General features: G+C 53.5%; 1 protein-coding gene across 1 annotated transcript in view; it reads left to right on the top strand.

The window, feature by feature from the left end:
• Window positions 1–15,177, top strand: part of AK8 (adenylate kinase 8) — a 114,566-nt gene that overhangs the window by 54,064 nt on the left and 45,325 nt on the right. Inside the window, exon 11 of the mRNA XM_032866144.1 lies at window positions 11,992–12,133. Within this exon, the coding sequence (XP_032722035.1) occupies window positions 11,992–12,133 (142 nt within the window). The remainder of the gene's footprint in view (window positions 1–11,991; window positions 12,134–15,177) is intronic.

Raw genomic sequence — 15,177 nt, 5'->3', positions numbered from 1 at the left:
GGTCTCCCGGTGCAGCCGTCTGGGCGGCTGCTCACACCCCTGAGGCAGGTGCATCTAGAAGCCCCTCTCCCTCTTAGAATGTGCTCGATGGGGAGCTGACACCGGCTTCTTTCTCCTTGGGCTGAGTGGGGCCGGAGGCGTCCAGGGAGAGGCTGCCCCAGTGACCTTCTGTGCTCCTACACTTTGGACAGTCACCACATCCCCAGAACAGATCAGGGTATGAGACTTGCTGGGGCTTGTTGGCCAGGAGGAGACTGAGGTGTCCCCACAGGGAGCCTGGCACCGCCGTGATAGATGAGGGAAGTGCCAGGCCCACACCTTCAACCCTGCACCTGTCTACCTGCTCTGCTGAGAAGGGGGTGGAAGGGTGGTGGGTACAGAGGGGATTGGCGGGGCGGGGGCTAGGGATGGGAGGTGAGAGGTGACGGATGCGTACGGATTATAAGGGAAAGTGCCCACAGCCACCTGTTCCGTCCCCACCCACTATCCTGGGGACCCAGGCAAGGTGGCAGGGGAGGAGAGAGAGACCTTTCTCCTCCTCATCTCGCACATCAGACCTTGAATGCACGTATCTGATTTACCCCCTGTGACCTGGACTGCCAGAACTCTGACCTCACGCCCCCGCCCCACCACAACTGGGTGCTGGTAAGACGGCCTTTGTCTGGGACCTCTCCCTACCCCAGCGTCTGTCCTCCCAGGCCCTCACAACTGCATGGTTTTGCTCAGGCTCTGTCTGCCTGGCCAGTGGTCTGCTCCTCGATCTCCAGGACTGGCATCACAGGAGCTCATAGTAGGTGCTCAGCTAACGCTTATGAATGAATGAAATGAACACGTGAATGAGCGAGGGAGCATATAGCAATTGGCCCTGGAAGACGTGGGGCGCAGAAGCTTCTCGGCCTGCATTTCCATGTAGGTGAGACCCTGTTTGTCTGGAGGAACAAAAGGGAGAGCAGGTGGCAGAAGGCAGCAAGCAGTCTGACCTGCCTCCAGAAAGGGGGTCAGCCACAGCCCCCCCTAAACGGTCAGGGGAGCCATCATGGTTCCGGCTCTGGATTCCCACCACCAGATTCCAGTCCAGACTCTGCCACTTCCCAGCTGCATGACCTTGGGCAAGCCACCCAGAGCCACAGTGCCCTCATCTGTAGGGTGAGCTTTCCACAGCACCAAAGCCTCGGGTTTGTTAGCCATATAAAATGAACTTGTGTCTATGCTGGATACTCACTCTTAGTAATAAGAGCTAATTAATACTCGTATCAATAGTGATACAGTTAATATCAGTAGTATCAATGGCCCCCGTGCTAGAAGCAATGGTAGTAGGAGGCGATCCCTGGGCTACGTGCATCTGTTTCACGGGTGGATTTTGGATATTCTTTTCCCGTGACTGCTGCCGGCCTCGGGTGCCGGGCCCTGCGGTAACCCGGAACCGGCGAAGGCCGCCCACCGTGCCTCGGGGGCGCTGTTGTCCCTTGGCAGCTGCTGACAGCTTAAGGGCTGAAACGATGACTGTTTCATCGTGCTGTTGATTCCGTGCATGGGGGTGTCAGGGACGGCTCGACTCGGTGCTGACTTGGACCTCAGCTGGCGTGGCGTTGACAGGGCTGACTCCTCCGGGTGCGACAGCTTGTTCTCGGTGCTGGTGTCAGCTTGGTTCCTAGGTTCTTCTCCCTGCCTCTGCGGGGGCTGGTATGTCGAAGACAGAGTCCGCAGTCCTGTGCCTGGTGACTGGGACCCTCGGAGCGGCTGGGGCGGGTCAGGGGTCTGTCTCCATGCAGCCTCTTGTCCCCCCGGGCCGCGGCTTTCTCACAGCAGAGTGGCCTCAGCTTGGTCAGCCCGCTCATATGGTGACTGGCTTCTAGAACATCCCAGGGAGTCCAGGGTTGGGATGGAGGTTGGGGCATGCTGTGGGGCTGCTTATGACCCAGGCTTCGAGGTCTCACAGTGAGCTTCCACCTGGTTCTGTTCTTCAGGCTAGTCAGTACGACCAGCCCAAGTTCAAGAGGAGAGGGTTAGCGCCCACCTCTCAGCGGCAGGAGTGGGCATCCCTAGTTGAGCACTGGGGTCAGGATCGGCAGCCTCTCGGGACTGTGTGCAGCAGACAGACAGACAGACAGCCTTCTAGATCCTCAGGAGCTGGGCTTTAGCATGTCTTCACGTGCCACATCGGGGCTTAGAGACCAGTTCTGTTTTAAGAGTAAGAAACTCCTGTTGGGAGTTAAAGCGACTCACCCAAGGGCACCCTGCGAGAGAAATGTGGAGCGGGGGGCAGAGTCCACGCTGCCCCTTCCCGGGAGAGGCAGGTAGAGAGCACAGAGGTTGAGCACATGTCCTAGCTTTAGCAAGATGGCCTGGGTTTCAATCTGGGCTCCTTCAGCGATCAGCTGTGTGGCCTTGGGCAAGTCACTACTTGTCTCTGGACTTCAGTCTGCTGATCTGTGAAATGGGAAGATCACGTGAATCAGTACTTGCATTCGAACAAATACGTGCTTAGGACAGAGCTGAGCTCACATGCTTGTTAATTAATGTGACGCCGTGTCTTTTCCACCCCAGAAAAAACAGGTTCATGTCTGTTTCTGGATTTCTCCATAGCTGCTGACTTTGCTTCCTTAGATCGCCGTGGGTAATGGCATTCTCGCCCCCCGGTGAGATGTGGGGAAAGAGCTGGTTCTGAGCCCCGGCTCCATTAAAATAGAAGGAAAACCGTGTTTCTTAAGCCCCTTCATCTGCGGTGTTCGGTAAACATGAGTACATTACACTTGGAGACCTGCCCAGCCCCCGTGTAGACTGGCTGCCTCTCGTTGTTTTCCCCGGGTACCGGCATTTTCCACTGAAAGACGTAAAAGTGTGTTTTAGGATCGGAATGGTGAAGTAGCAAATTGTTAGTGAGCCTTTTCTGAAAGTCCTATTAATTTGCTAAGTGAAGCGCCATTTATTTATAGAAGAATGTCTATTTTTAAATGGTCTTTTTTCCCTCATCCTTGGCTTCAGTAGACAAATGGAGTTTGCACCGGGGGCTGTGCCTCTCAGCCGTGACGCACCCACGGGGTGCTTTTCATGCTTCTCACCCAGGTAGACGGGCAGAGGGGGAGTGATAGAAAGTGATGGAAAGGGGGCAGACGTCCTTCAAGGGATGAACAGTGTCGATAGCCTCCTAACTGTAAGAGCCCAGGGCTAATGTACTTCTCCGGACTTGAAAAAGAAAACCCAGTATTTAAAAAGTTGTTACTTCCTGGCATCGCCGTCTGCCGAGCAACCTTAAATGCTGTCCTTAAGCCGTGTCAGCGTTAGGGTACCGACTTTGGGGACCTAAAAATCTTTGATGTCCGTTCCATCTCGTGCCCACGGAGACAGGAGCTTGTCTGGAGCAACTGACCTGTGTTTACCAACGAGGCAAACTATCCAGTGGGCCTGCTGCCGGCTGAACACTTGCAGGGTGAGACCGATTCGAGCAATCCGGGTTCTCCTCCTTATTTCCTGCGCAGGGTTCAGAGAGGTTCTGTTTACACTCTGAAGTGCTCACTTGGGGCGCAGCTCCCACGATCGGCCAGCAGGTGGCAGTGAATAATAAACAAACGCCATCGCTAAGGAACCACCTGGCCCAGGTCTGGGCGGGGCTGCGCGGCGGGGCTTTCTCGGATGCTCTTCCCGATACGATCCGGCGGTGGCGGCAAGGGGGGCTTGCGGGCCTGGGTGGCCAGGGATCAGTGCCGTGGGGCCGGGGGTGGGGGTGCACAACAGTCACACAGAAATGGAAGTTTAGTTTTGCTGAATTACAGGGAGTCATTTGGGACCCGAGAGGGGCCCCACTCACATCCTGGGCCGAGAAATGCGTGCGTGGGGGGGGAGCCCCATTTCTCTCAAGCCTTCCTATGAGATGGGAATACAAAACAGAAACGAAAGCAGCCCTTTCTCCTTCACCGTCTTGTTCCTTTCCAAGACCGCCCCCCTCTACCAGCCGCCTGGAAGGGGGAAGGGAAGCACATTCTGCGTCTTCCGCGAATGCTGACAGATAGCCGAGTGTCACCTTTACCGGCCCCTCAAGGGGGGCTTGAAGAGGGAAAGAAGCTACGGGGTAGTTGTGGTGTGGGGGGGTGTGTAGGCGAGGGTAGGTGCTGTGTCATGTACTGGGTGTAGACAGGTGCAGGGCATAAGGTGTCCGTGCTGTATGGGGTACATAGAGCTGTGTGTGGAAACGTGCGTGCAGTGGGTGTGTCGCGTGTATATGATGTAGGGGTGCGGGGCGTGTCGGAGGTGTGTGGGCAGTGTGGGGTGTGGTGGGTAAGTGCGTGGGTGGGAGACTGTGCGTAGCCTGTCTCTGTAGGTGTGTGTGTGTAGGGTGCAGGGAGCGCGTGAGTAGTCGACAGGGGTTCTGAGCGAGGATGTAGGAGTGTGTGCCCGCAGTGCAGGGCCAGTGGCGAGGGCCTCGGCTCTTTCCCATCTGCCCTCGTGGGGAGGCAGGGAGTGAGCTGCGTCTGGGCATTTCCATCAGCCTCGGGTCTCTTTTCCTTATAAACCCTGACGGAGGGAGCAACTTCCTTTCCTGCACTTTTTGCCCTGGCCTTTTAAGGCCAACTCCAGCAGCCCTAGCCCCCTCGTGCTCCCCCACCCCCACCCCAGCTGAGTCCCAGGTTCCAGCCCTCTGGGGCCGGCGGCCGCCAGTGCAGGAATGCGAGGACGCGGACAGCAGGGGGCAGTGTGGCTCAGCAGGAGGGTGCGGAGGGCCTGGAGCACTGCCGGCAGTAGGTCCCTTCTGCCCCTCGCTTGCCTCCGGCTTCCCCTGGACAATCTTGAGCTGGCCTAGGTGCTCTCTCCAGGCCCTCCCTCGCTTCCACTCCACAGCTCTCTGAGCTGGACTTGCCTGAGGATGACAGACGTTAGACCCCCAGCGGGGGAAGAAGATTCCATCCTTCCGGGCATTTGACTGGGGGTTCCTCCTCGGTTGCCTTTCTCCTGTTGGGATTGATGTGCAACAGGGAGCTTGAGCTGGGCCTTCCTTTCAACCAGAGTGGGGCCCGCTGTCCCGAGTGGCGTGGGGGGGGACCGGTAGGACCTGTGTGGGGCCGGGAGCCTCTCACCTGGACCCATGGCTCCCCCATCCCTCCCTGTGCCAAGCACACCCAGCCGGCAGGGAATAAATGGGTTGAGATTTTAATAACCTCGAGGTCAATGTGAGAACCGCTGTCTTTTACGGAAGATCTTCAGGGGAAAAAAAAAAAACCCACCCTGAAATCATGTCGTGTGGCCTTATGAAATAATGGGATATTCATATCTCGTACTTTGCTAAATTTAGGGTTGACAGGACCTTCTGGAGAGGTAGCCCTTGGCAGTAGCTTATAGGCAGGGTGAGATGTTAACTGTCAAGCCCAGAAATCAAGCCTGAGGCGCCTGACTCAGTGGAGAAAGACTTTAGACCGCGCCGAAATTCTCTGTCTGAGACGAGGATAAAGGGTAAACGGACAGCATTATCAAGAAGACTTTCAACTTCCAGCAGAACACAGCCAGCGAGATCGGTTCCGAAAAGCTGCATTTTTGCTGAACTGGCTGGTCAGACCTTGTGCGTTTGGGAAAACGAGTCAACAGCCTTCAGGAAAAGAAAGGCAGCAGCCCGACAAAGGTGATGGGCAGGCAGGGGCCCCAGGAACGGCGCTGGAGACGGGGTCTGCCCAGCCGGGAGGGCTGCTCAGGTCAAGGCCCCAGGGAGGCAGTGTCCAGAGGCGGCTGTGTTCTCTTTCATCCGGGGGCTGTGTTGCCCAGCCCCCGCTGGGGGATGCTCCGTTCTCTGTGGAGGACACTCTTCCGAAAGCTCCTCCAGAGTGAGGGACAGAGGCCACCGGCCTGGTGGCAGGGCGGGTCTGAGCGGTGCTCCCAGATTGCCCGTGCTTCTGGACAGAGCCTCTAGGGAGCCCGTGCAGGACCAGGGAGAGGGAGCCTCCCTCCAGCACCCTGGTTCCCCCAGAGTGAGAGCCACTAATGGGGGCAAGTAGGGCCTTCCAGGGAGATCGCAACAGGCAGAGAGAGGGGGGGAAGCAGGCTCCCTGCTGAGCAGAGAGTCCGATGCGGGGCTCGATCCCAGGACCCTGAGATCATGACCTGAGCCGAAGGCAGAGGCTTAACCCACTGAGCCACACAGGCGCCCCCCTCGGCTTTGTTTTTTAAATTTTATTTTATTTAAATTCAGTTAATGAACACAGAGCGTATTAGGAGTGTCTGGGGTAGAATTTTGTGATTCCTTGGTTGCATACAACACTCAGAGCTCATTACGTTGTGTGCCCTCCTTAATGCCCACACCCAGTTACCGCGTTCCCCCCACCCACCTGCCCCCAGCAAGCCTCCGTTTATTTCCTAGAAAGCAGCATCCCTTGTGGTTTGTCTTCCCTCTGATTTTGTTGTATATTATTTTTCCTTCCCTTCCCCTATGTTTGTCTGTTTTTGTCTTAAATTCCACATATGAGTGAGATCATATGATAATTTTCTTTCTGTGATCGACTTACTTTGCTTGGCATAATACTTCCTACTTCCATTCATGTCATTGGTTGCAAATGATGAGCTATCATTTTTGATGGGTGTGTAATATTCATATATATATATATATATATATATATGCCTCGTCTTCTTTACCCATTCATCTGCTGATGGATGTCTAGGCTCTACCACAGTCTGGCTATTGTGGACATTGCTGCTATGAACATCGGGGTGCACGTGCCCCTTCAGATCACATTTGCATCTTTGAATAACTACCCAGTAGTGCAGTTGCTGGGTCGTAGGGTGGCTCTATTTTTAACCTTTTGAGGACCCTCTATTGTGGTTTCCAGAGGGGCTGCACCAGCTTGCATTACCCCCAACAGTGTAAGAGTGCTCCCCCTTTCTCCACAGTGCCTGACTTTACTGGGGTCCCTGCTTCCAGGGGGTGGGGTGACAGTAGGGACAGAGGCAGCAAACAAATATTCACCAATAATGAGCGGTTCAAAATTATCATGAGCCCTTCTGAGAAGTGTTGACTTGAGTGTCCGTGTCTCCCTGGCTCCTGAAGAGAGGGGCTTGGTCGGAGCCAGTGTGCGTGCCCTCCATCTTCTTCCCGGAAACGCATGTCTTCCCCTCCTTGGAGCTCTCGGCACTTTCTGCGTCCCAGCCCTCTGCCTTTCCAGCCAGGGTACTGGCCTGGATCGCTGCCTCTCTGGGTCCCAGGGCCCTGAGCCCTGTGAGAGACTGGGTCTGATGCACAGGGCAGAAGAGGGCCCCCTCCACTCTCCCATGCGTGTGGGGTGTGTGTATGGGGGTGGGCATGTGTGTGTGTACATGTGTGTCTGTGTATAATTCTGTTAGACTCCATCATACGCACAGGATGTTGACTGGCTTTTCCCCCGACCTTCTGTGAGAGCCTCTTTCCAAGTTAGTGTGAGTGGAAATGGCTTGTTGAAAGGTGTGTTGTGTCCCATTGCGTGGACATGCCGTCCTTTATTTAAGCTGCCTGCTGCTGACGGGCGTTGTACATTGTTTCTGTCACCACCGAAAGTGACGCTGAGATGAGCACCTTATGCGCCCACCGCCTCCTGTCTGCACTGCCGAATCCCAGGTGTGACTTCTCATAAGTGAGATTGCTGGGCCAAAAGGCACGTACATTTTAACTTAAAAAAAAATTTTTTTTAAGATTTTAATTAATTATTTATTTATGTAGAGAGAGGATACAAGAATGGGGAGAGGCCGAGGGAGAGGGAAAGAGACAATCTCAAGCAGACTCCATGCTGAGTGAGGAGCCCTACACAAGGCTCCATCTCATGACCCTGAGATCGTGACCTGAGCTGAAATCAGAGTCAGACACCCAACCAACTGAGCCACCCAGGCGCCCCTACATTTTAACTTCCAATGCAAATTGGGAAATTCCCTCTAGAAATCTTTGCACGCACACACCCCCATCCCTGCAAGAAGTCTCCTTGTGCTTCTGTCCGGTCTTCCATTCTTCCCTCCAGTTACGTTTCTCTCCAGCAGAAGTCTCTTGAGCCATGACCGTTTTAGGCTTTGGTTTCTCAACTTTGAAACAAGAATGGTCAAGGGGATGACCTTCCAGGGCCCTCCTTCTGTGGATTCCCAGGACTCCAGGCCTCATGCGCAGCCCCCCATTGCCCCGAGAAAGCTGCAGGCTCCAGGGAGGCCTGGAGGGTGGCTTGCTTTCCAGCAGAGCCTGACTGTTGGAGAAACAAACGTTGGCCCAATCCAGCCCTCACCCCCACACAACAGAGGCCTCGATGCCCATGGCTCAGCAAGCTCCTTGCCTAGGGGGCCTCCTGCACAGGCAAGCCCATTTCAAACCTACGGCATTCTCCCAACGTCAGATCTAAGTTCAGGTGTTGGATTTTTTTTAATCTGAAAAGTTTGAAATTTAAGGGTCACATAATCTTGTCAGAGGTTTCATCCTAGCAGTCTGATGGGAATCTGGATAAACTTTGGGAAGGGACTAAATTATACCCACCCAGGCCTTCAGGAGACCTCTAGTGCATCTGCCATCTTTAAAGAGTCCATCTCCTGGTCCCACAATAGCCAGTGAGGCAGGTGTCACAGAAGAGGACACTGAGGTTCAGGGAGGTCCCGCTGCTGCCAGGAGAGTCCCCTAAATCACCGGGCTCTCAGCTCACACTTGCCCTGAGAGAGGAATCCAGGGGAACTAAGTGGTGAGTTTTCTGCTGAGTCTTCCCGTATCACACATCCTGCCCCGGCCCCTCGCCTTGCCGCCTGCCCAAAGCACGCCCAGGTACCTTCCCAGTTGGCAGAAAAGACTGGAGTTCAGAGTGTCAGAGCGGGTTGGGGCAGGACCGGAACTAGGAGAGGGAAGCCATGGTCCCCTCAGCAAAAGATGTTTCCTTTCTAGAAATTTAAAGAGCAGGAGCTGTTAGCTGGTGACTTTGATTCACATCCTCAGCCCGAGCTCTCTGCAGACTTTACGGGGTCCATTTCTGCCCTTAGGAGCCTGCACTGACCACTTAGAAAATCGTACTGTTGATCAGTCACATCTCTGGAACCCAGGGACCCCATATGGGGACTCTGCTGGCTGATACCAAAGAATGAGCTTTTCCACGGGCAAGTGTGGCCAAGTGCAGGATGCTGGGCTTAACCCCCGTATGTTTATTTGGTGACACGCACTGAGGCTGACACCTGATCATCCCCAAATCCCCTTCCTTCCTGAACACCCGGCTGGGCCTGTCCACCCTCACTTCCCACAGACCACTCTGCTCCAGCCACATGGGCCCGGTCTCTGAAGCTTGCCTGTGTCCAGATCATTCCAGTCTCAGGGCCCGGGCCCTGCCATGCTCCCTGCCCAGAACCTCCTCACTGGGTCTTCATGCAGCTCAGGACCCAGAATTTGGAATCTCAGCAGGATGTAACTTCCTGAGGCTGTCCTAGAGCTGGTCACACCAGCAGCCTCCCATCATCTGGTGCGTTTTCTTCATAGTACCTATGATTCTCTGCACTGGTTATTGATCTGGGCATTACTTATCTCTCTCGCTAGAATGTGGGCTTCTGGAGGGCAGGACCCTTGCCCTCTGGCTGGCCGTGTATCACAGTAGTGACCCACACGTGCTCTGTAACTACCTACTGGACAGATCGCTGGGAAGGCCTTCTTCCTGTATTGGTTTCTTATTTAGATGAAAACATCTGTAAATATTTAGGGGGTAGACCTGGATTGGAAAGCAATATGGCAGATTCTTAACCCATTTTGTTTTTAATCTATATTTATTTATCCTGAAACAAGACACAGGGTTTCTGGGTCAGAGAACAGGCCCATTATTTATTCACGCCATAGTCTGAATGCTAGCTCCCCACAGCCCCGATCCTCACGGGGAGACGTGGCGAGAGCCGACATACCCTGTGTGTACAGGAATCTGTAGCACAGGGGACAAGGCCTGAAATTATGACTCTCAGAGCTCATGGAAGGCAGCTGGCCCTAGGTTTACAACTCTGGGAATATAAACAAAGGTCTCGAGACAGGTCCCTAAATCTCTTCAGAGGGCTCTATCTGTAACTGTCAAGGCTTGTTTGAAGTCAGTCATCCCGCATTCCAGGAGCCAGCAGTCTGTTCTCAGAACACCCTGACCGTGGGGAAACGTGGAAATGTTTGTATTATTTTCCAACATACGTCTCCTGAACTGGAAAGTTCCGGCCACGCGCCTGGACGGTTCTGTGCCGTGCTTAGGCTGTGGTGACAGATGCTGTCATCCTCTTCTGGCAGATGAGGACTTGGACCCTTGTTTGGAGAGGTTGAGTGACCAGCTGAGGGCATCTCTGGGTGCGGGGCGGGGCTGAGACCCTCGATTTGTGTGCCCCTCAAGCCTGTGTAATCTCCTGTCCACCTCCTGGCTCTCCCGAGTCTGGGCAAGTTGCTTCTAACATGTTTGATCAGCTGTCGCGAAGCTTTCGAGAAGGGAAGGCTCCGTCTGTTGATTCTGCAGCTACTCTGTGCTTAGTTGCGGGGAAAGGAAGTGACGAGTGCTGCTGGGGGCTGGTCTCTTTCCTCATGGAACCCACTGTCTTTGGGAGAGGCAGACATCACACGAAGACTTAGCCAGCCACGAGGGCGGCAAGCGAAGCGGAGGTCCAGGTACTAAGCCAGGCTGGGTGCAGTCCTCAGGAGCACATTCCACTGGGCCCCGAAGGCTGAGTCCAAAGGCTTACCCCAGGCCAGGCATAGGGGAGGGGTGTCCTGGTGGGAGAGACTGGGGAGAAGCTGGGGGAGAGTCACCTGGGAGGGAGGCAGGAGTCAGAGACTGCAGGGACTGCTGGCCATGGGAAGGGTGACCGCTCTCATTCTCCCAGCACTGGGGAGCCACAGCAGGTGCACGCAGGGGAAGAGACAGGAACAGCTGTATCAACTTCCCACTTGTGTTATGTAGCCTGATGTTCTCATTAGAGTAAAAGCCCATTTCTGCTTGTTCCTCGAGACTGGGGAAGAGGGCTGAAAGAAGGGAGAAGAAACAAATTCAGGGAAATGCGGATTGCTCGGAATACGGTTCAGCGTCCTTCCATGACGAGGGAGTGACGTGTGCATCAAGGGCTGTGGAGGAAAGCAGCTGTTTCTGCAGCTCTCACCCCTGTGTTCACGTGGCCGTGGGCCTGGGGGCCTTTCGGAAAGTTTCAGGCTTGTGTGACAGGGCCACTTGCCCAAGCCACGGGTGGCTGGTAGGAGGGGGACCGGGGCTCTCCGGAGAAGCTGCCAAACACCCTCACAGCAACTCTGGGAAACTAGCTTGTCGGGACTGCATCCACAGCAAACACTGGTAATATTTACCAAGTATTTCTTGAAAAATGAGTGCAAAGTGCAGGAGATGCAGTGCAAATTGCTAAAACGCAGTACATCAGCAACATAGGACATTTAATGAGTCTGAAAGAGAGGTATAAATTTCAGAAAAATGTCAGTTGCGGTAATGTAAACAAGACACGTCCCAGTACCTCATCCTCCGCGAGCCCGTGCTGCAGCCTCTGGTTATAACCAGAGTGGGAACTCTTGAGATTGGATTCTAGACACCGAGGTGGGGAGAACTGGAGGAAGGAGGGAAGCAAGGGTTGCTTGTTGTTGCAAATGAGTGGAGAGCACCCGGGGCGCTGACACAGTCCCATTCGAGGGAAGCTAAACCTTCTCCCAGGGGCCTGGTGTGCTGCAAAAGCTGGATCCTGGGGGGACGGGGACTGTCCCCATGTTGCTGCAGGCCTGGGAACCACCTTGGCTGCTGATGGGCATGGTGTCTTGTCAAGGTCGGGGAGGGGTCAAGGTCACCCCAATGCTTTTCCCGTCTCAGCCACATTCCTTCAATTGCTGGGGCCTAGGAGGGACCTGTGCACCCACAGCCTTGTCTGCCTAAACCCTAACCTTCACCTTTTCAATCCAGAGTCAAGGGCATTAGGAAACCCAGGAGCCACAGATTGCCGTGGCTCCCTCGGACTCCTGTGGGGTCAGGAGCGGTGCCCGGGATGACAGAGTGACCGCTTGCCCTCCTGTCTGTGCAGTTCCTGACAGCATCATCATGAAGGTGCTGAGCCATCGCCTGAGCCAGCAGGACAGCATTCAGAAGGGGTGGGTGCTGCACGGCTTCCCGAGAGACCTGGACCAGGCACACATGCTGAACAGCCTGGGCTTCCAGCCCAACAGGTAAGCTGTCCCCCTCCAGGGGGGCCTCAGCCCCGCCCACACGACCTCCCGGAAGGTCCCTGTGCTGGGCACCCTCTCCGCAGGGGCTCGGCTGACAAGGTCCATCCGACAGCTTGCGGCTTACCAGAAGCCCACACACTCCGCAAGTGGAAGGTCTTTTAGGTGCCCCCATCTCCCCCCACCCACTGCATTTGCCCTGTGAACCGAGAGTCAAGCTTCGGTTCGGATCCTGGCTCTCACCTGGCTGGCCGTGAGCTCCCTTGCCTGTGGGCGGCAGTCCGGCCAGTCTTGCCTTCCTCAGGGGATGGTGGCGCCAGGCAATCCACGGGCGTTCCTTCTATTACGTCCACACTTTCCTTTTGTACATGGAAACCTTTGGTGCATCCGATAGTCATTTTCAAGTGGGTCTGCAGTATGAGCTGGACACTTTCCCAATGGCTGGCCATGTGCTCCAGACCTGGTGTCCAAGGCTGTTGGATGTTCTGGTCTTCTTCCGCTCACTTGAACTCGAGAGGACACCATCCTTGTGTCTGTTGTGGAGGTACAGGAAGGGGATCCAGAGGAAGACAAGCAAGAGCTATCTAGCCAGGCTCACTCTGGGAAGGGAGTCGCTGATCACTCGGGTTTGGCAGAGCTCGAGGGGGCACCTGGGGGCATGCCCTGCTGGGGTGCAGCTTGGGGGAGCGGAGCTGGAATTGGGGTGCCCTGTGTGCTCGGCCCTGGGGAGCATATTTGACTTTTCTCTGGTTGGTCCTAACCTGATGTTGCTGGTTATTAGGCGGCTCCTGGCTATTTGGGGTCCATTGTTGCAGAAACTGTGATTTGGTTTAGGAGAGTTTCAAGTTTCCAGGGAGTTGGGATTTCCTTGTTTAGTTCAACTCTCATTATTAGTTTTTTATTTTAGTGCAGAGTGTGAAGAACTTGTTGAAGTCCAACCTCTAATTAAAAAAAATATGTATCAAACTTTATTCTGTGGATGATTTTTCAATAGGTATTCATAAAGATGTATATTTTATTTTATTTTAATTTTTGGAGAGTGAGAGCACATGCGCAGGTGGGAGGGAGTGGGAGAGGATCTGGAGCAGACTCTGCACTGAGCGGGGAGCCCGACGCAGAGCTTGATCTCACGACCCTGAGATCATGACCTGAGTGGAACTCAAGAGTCCCTCACTTAATCGACTGCACCACCCAGGCGCCTCTATGCTGTGTTTTTATTCTTGTTCTCTTACTTCCTGCAGTTTTTGCTTTATATGTTTTGGTGCCGGATTATGCAGTTCCTTTGTGTTCATTGGGAAAAGCTGTCTTGATGGGAGTGACTGTGACAGACGGTTACTCACCCACATTCGCTGAGCCTCCCCTCCTCAGTAACAACACTTCACACTGGTACCCATGGGGGGGTTCTCTGTTCTGGTCTGTCAAAGCCATATGGGAATGGTGGGGGTCCTGGACACAGACATGCCAGCACACAGCTGTGTGGTTCTTCCAGAAGACCTGCCCTCAGTGGGCCAGCTGTGCTGGAAGGAGCTCCTCCTGGTTTCTTTTGCCTTTTTTCCTTATTGTCTTTCCTGAAGTCAATAATCCCTGAAGATGCCCTTCACCTCTCTCCCACGAAGGGGGATTGTTCCCACATCCCCCAATTTATTTTGGTTTTCTACCTCGTTTTTGTCAAGCTTATCCATCAGTAGCTTCCTGAGAAAGGTTGCCTGGGAGGTAAATTTTCTGAGACTTGGCATGTCTGAACATACTACCTTTACACTTGCTGGATAGTTTGGTTGGTGAGGAATTAAATTTTTTAAAAGATTATTTATTTGAGAGAGAGAAAGAGTGAGCGAGCACAACAGGGTGGGGGGCAGAAGGAGAAGCCCACTTGGCAGGGAGCCCATCGTGAGGCTCGATCCCAAGACTCCGGGAACATGACCCAACTGGAAGGCAGACACTTAACCAACTGAGCCAGCCAGGCACCCCTGTCGAGGAATTAACCAAAATCACTCTCCCCCCACAATTTTGAATTGCCAGGAAGAAACCCGATGCCAATCTGATTCCTGACTTCATCTGTGACTTTTTCCCTCTCTGGAAGTTGGTAGGGTCTTCCTTTTGTTCACAGAGTTCTAAAATTTCACTATAAAATTTCACTCGTTTCTTTGGTTTGGGTCTAATTTCCCCCATTGTACCTGAGGTTAATCTGGGAACCTGTGTCCTTCCATCCGGGGACATTCTCTTCAATTATTTTGTTGATGGATTTCTTTCTTTTTTTTTCTTTTATTCTTCTCCCCTCCCCTGTTCTCTGGAACCTATTGTTTGTGTATTAGATCTCCTGGACTGGCCCTCTACATTTTTTAAAAAGTATCTTTCCTCTCTTTCAGTCTCTGTCTTTGGTTTTTCTGGACTGCTCATGTGCGTGGTTGGTTGATTTTGTCTTGCTCTACTTTCTCTGGTTCCTCAACCTTCTGTACCAGCCCTTCTGTTGCATCTCTAATTGCAGCGATGGTGTTTATTTTTATAATATTCAAGAGCTCTTTTTCTTTGTTCCTTTTAAAGGTTCTTGATCTTGGGTGCCTGGGTGGCTAAGTTGGTTAAGCAACTGCCCTTGGATCAGGTCGTGATCCTGGAGTCCCGGGATCGAGTCCCGCATCGGGCTCCCAGCTCAGTGGGGAGTCTGCTTCTCCCTCTGACCTTCTCCCCTCTCTCTCTCTCAAATAAATAAAATAAAATAAATATTTTTAAAAATAAAAGTTTAAGTAAAAATTTCTTAATCTTGTCTCATGGATTATTCTAGCTCTTGAGAACATCCATGACAGGCTTGGTTCATGGTCTCCTGCACGGTCTGCTCCTGTTGAGGTTTTGTGTGTCTTGGTTTCATTCTTTCTCCATAGGTTCTTTTGTTTGTTGGATTGTTTTTCAAGCATTGGGTTACCCTTGGTGGTTTACTGCTATGTAAGACTGGGGGACTAAGACGCTAATGGACAGATGCATGGGTGTCCACAGACTTCATCTTCATGGAAAAGTGATCTCTCGGGGCTGTCTGTGCGGAGCCCCCCATCAGA

This window comes from Lontra canadensis, unplaced genomic scaffold (genome assembly GCF_010015895.1).
Source record: "Lontra canadensis isolate GAN:19392208 unplaced genomic scaffold, GSC_riverotter_1.0 scaffold30, whole genome shotgun sequence".
NCBI classification, from domain to species: Eukaryota; Metazoa; Chordata; class Mammalia; order Carnivora; family Mustelidae; genus Lontra; species Lontra canadensis.
The sequence above is the reverse complement of the archived record's forward strand: the minus strand, read 5'-3'. Positions and strand labels throughout refer to the sequence as shown.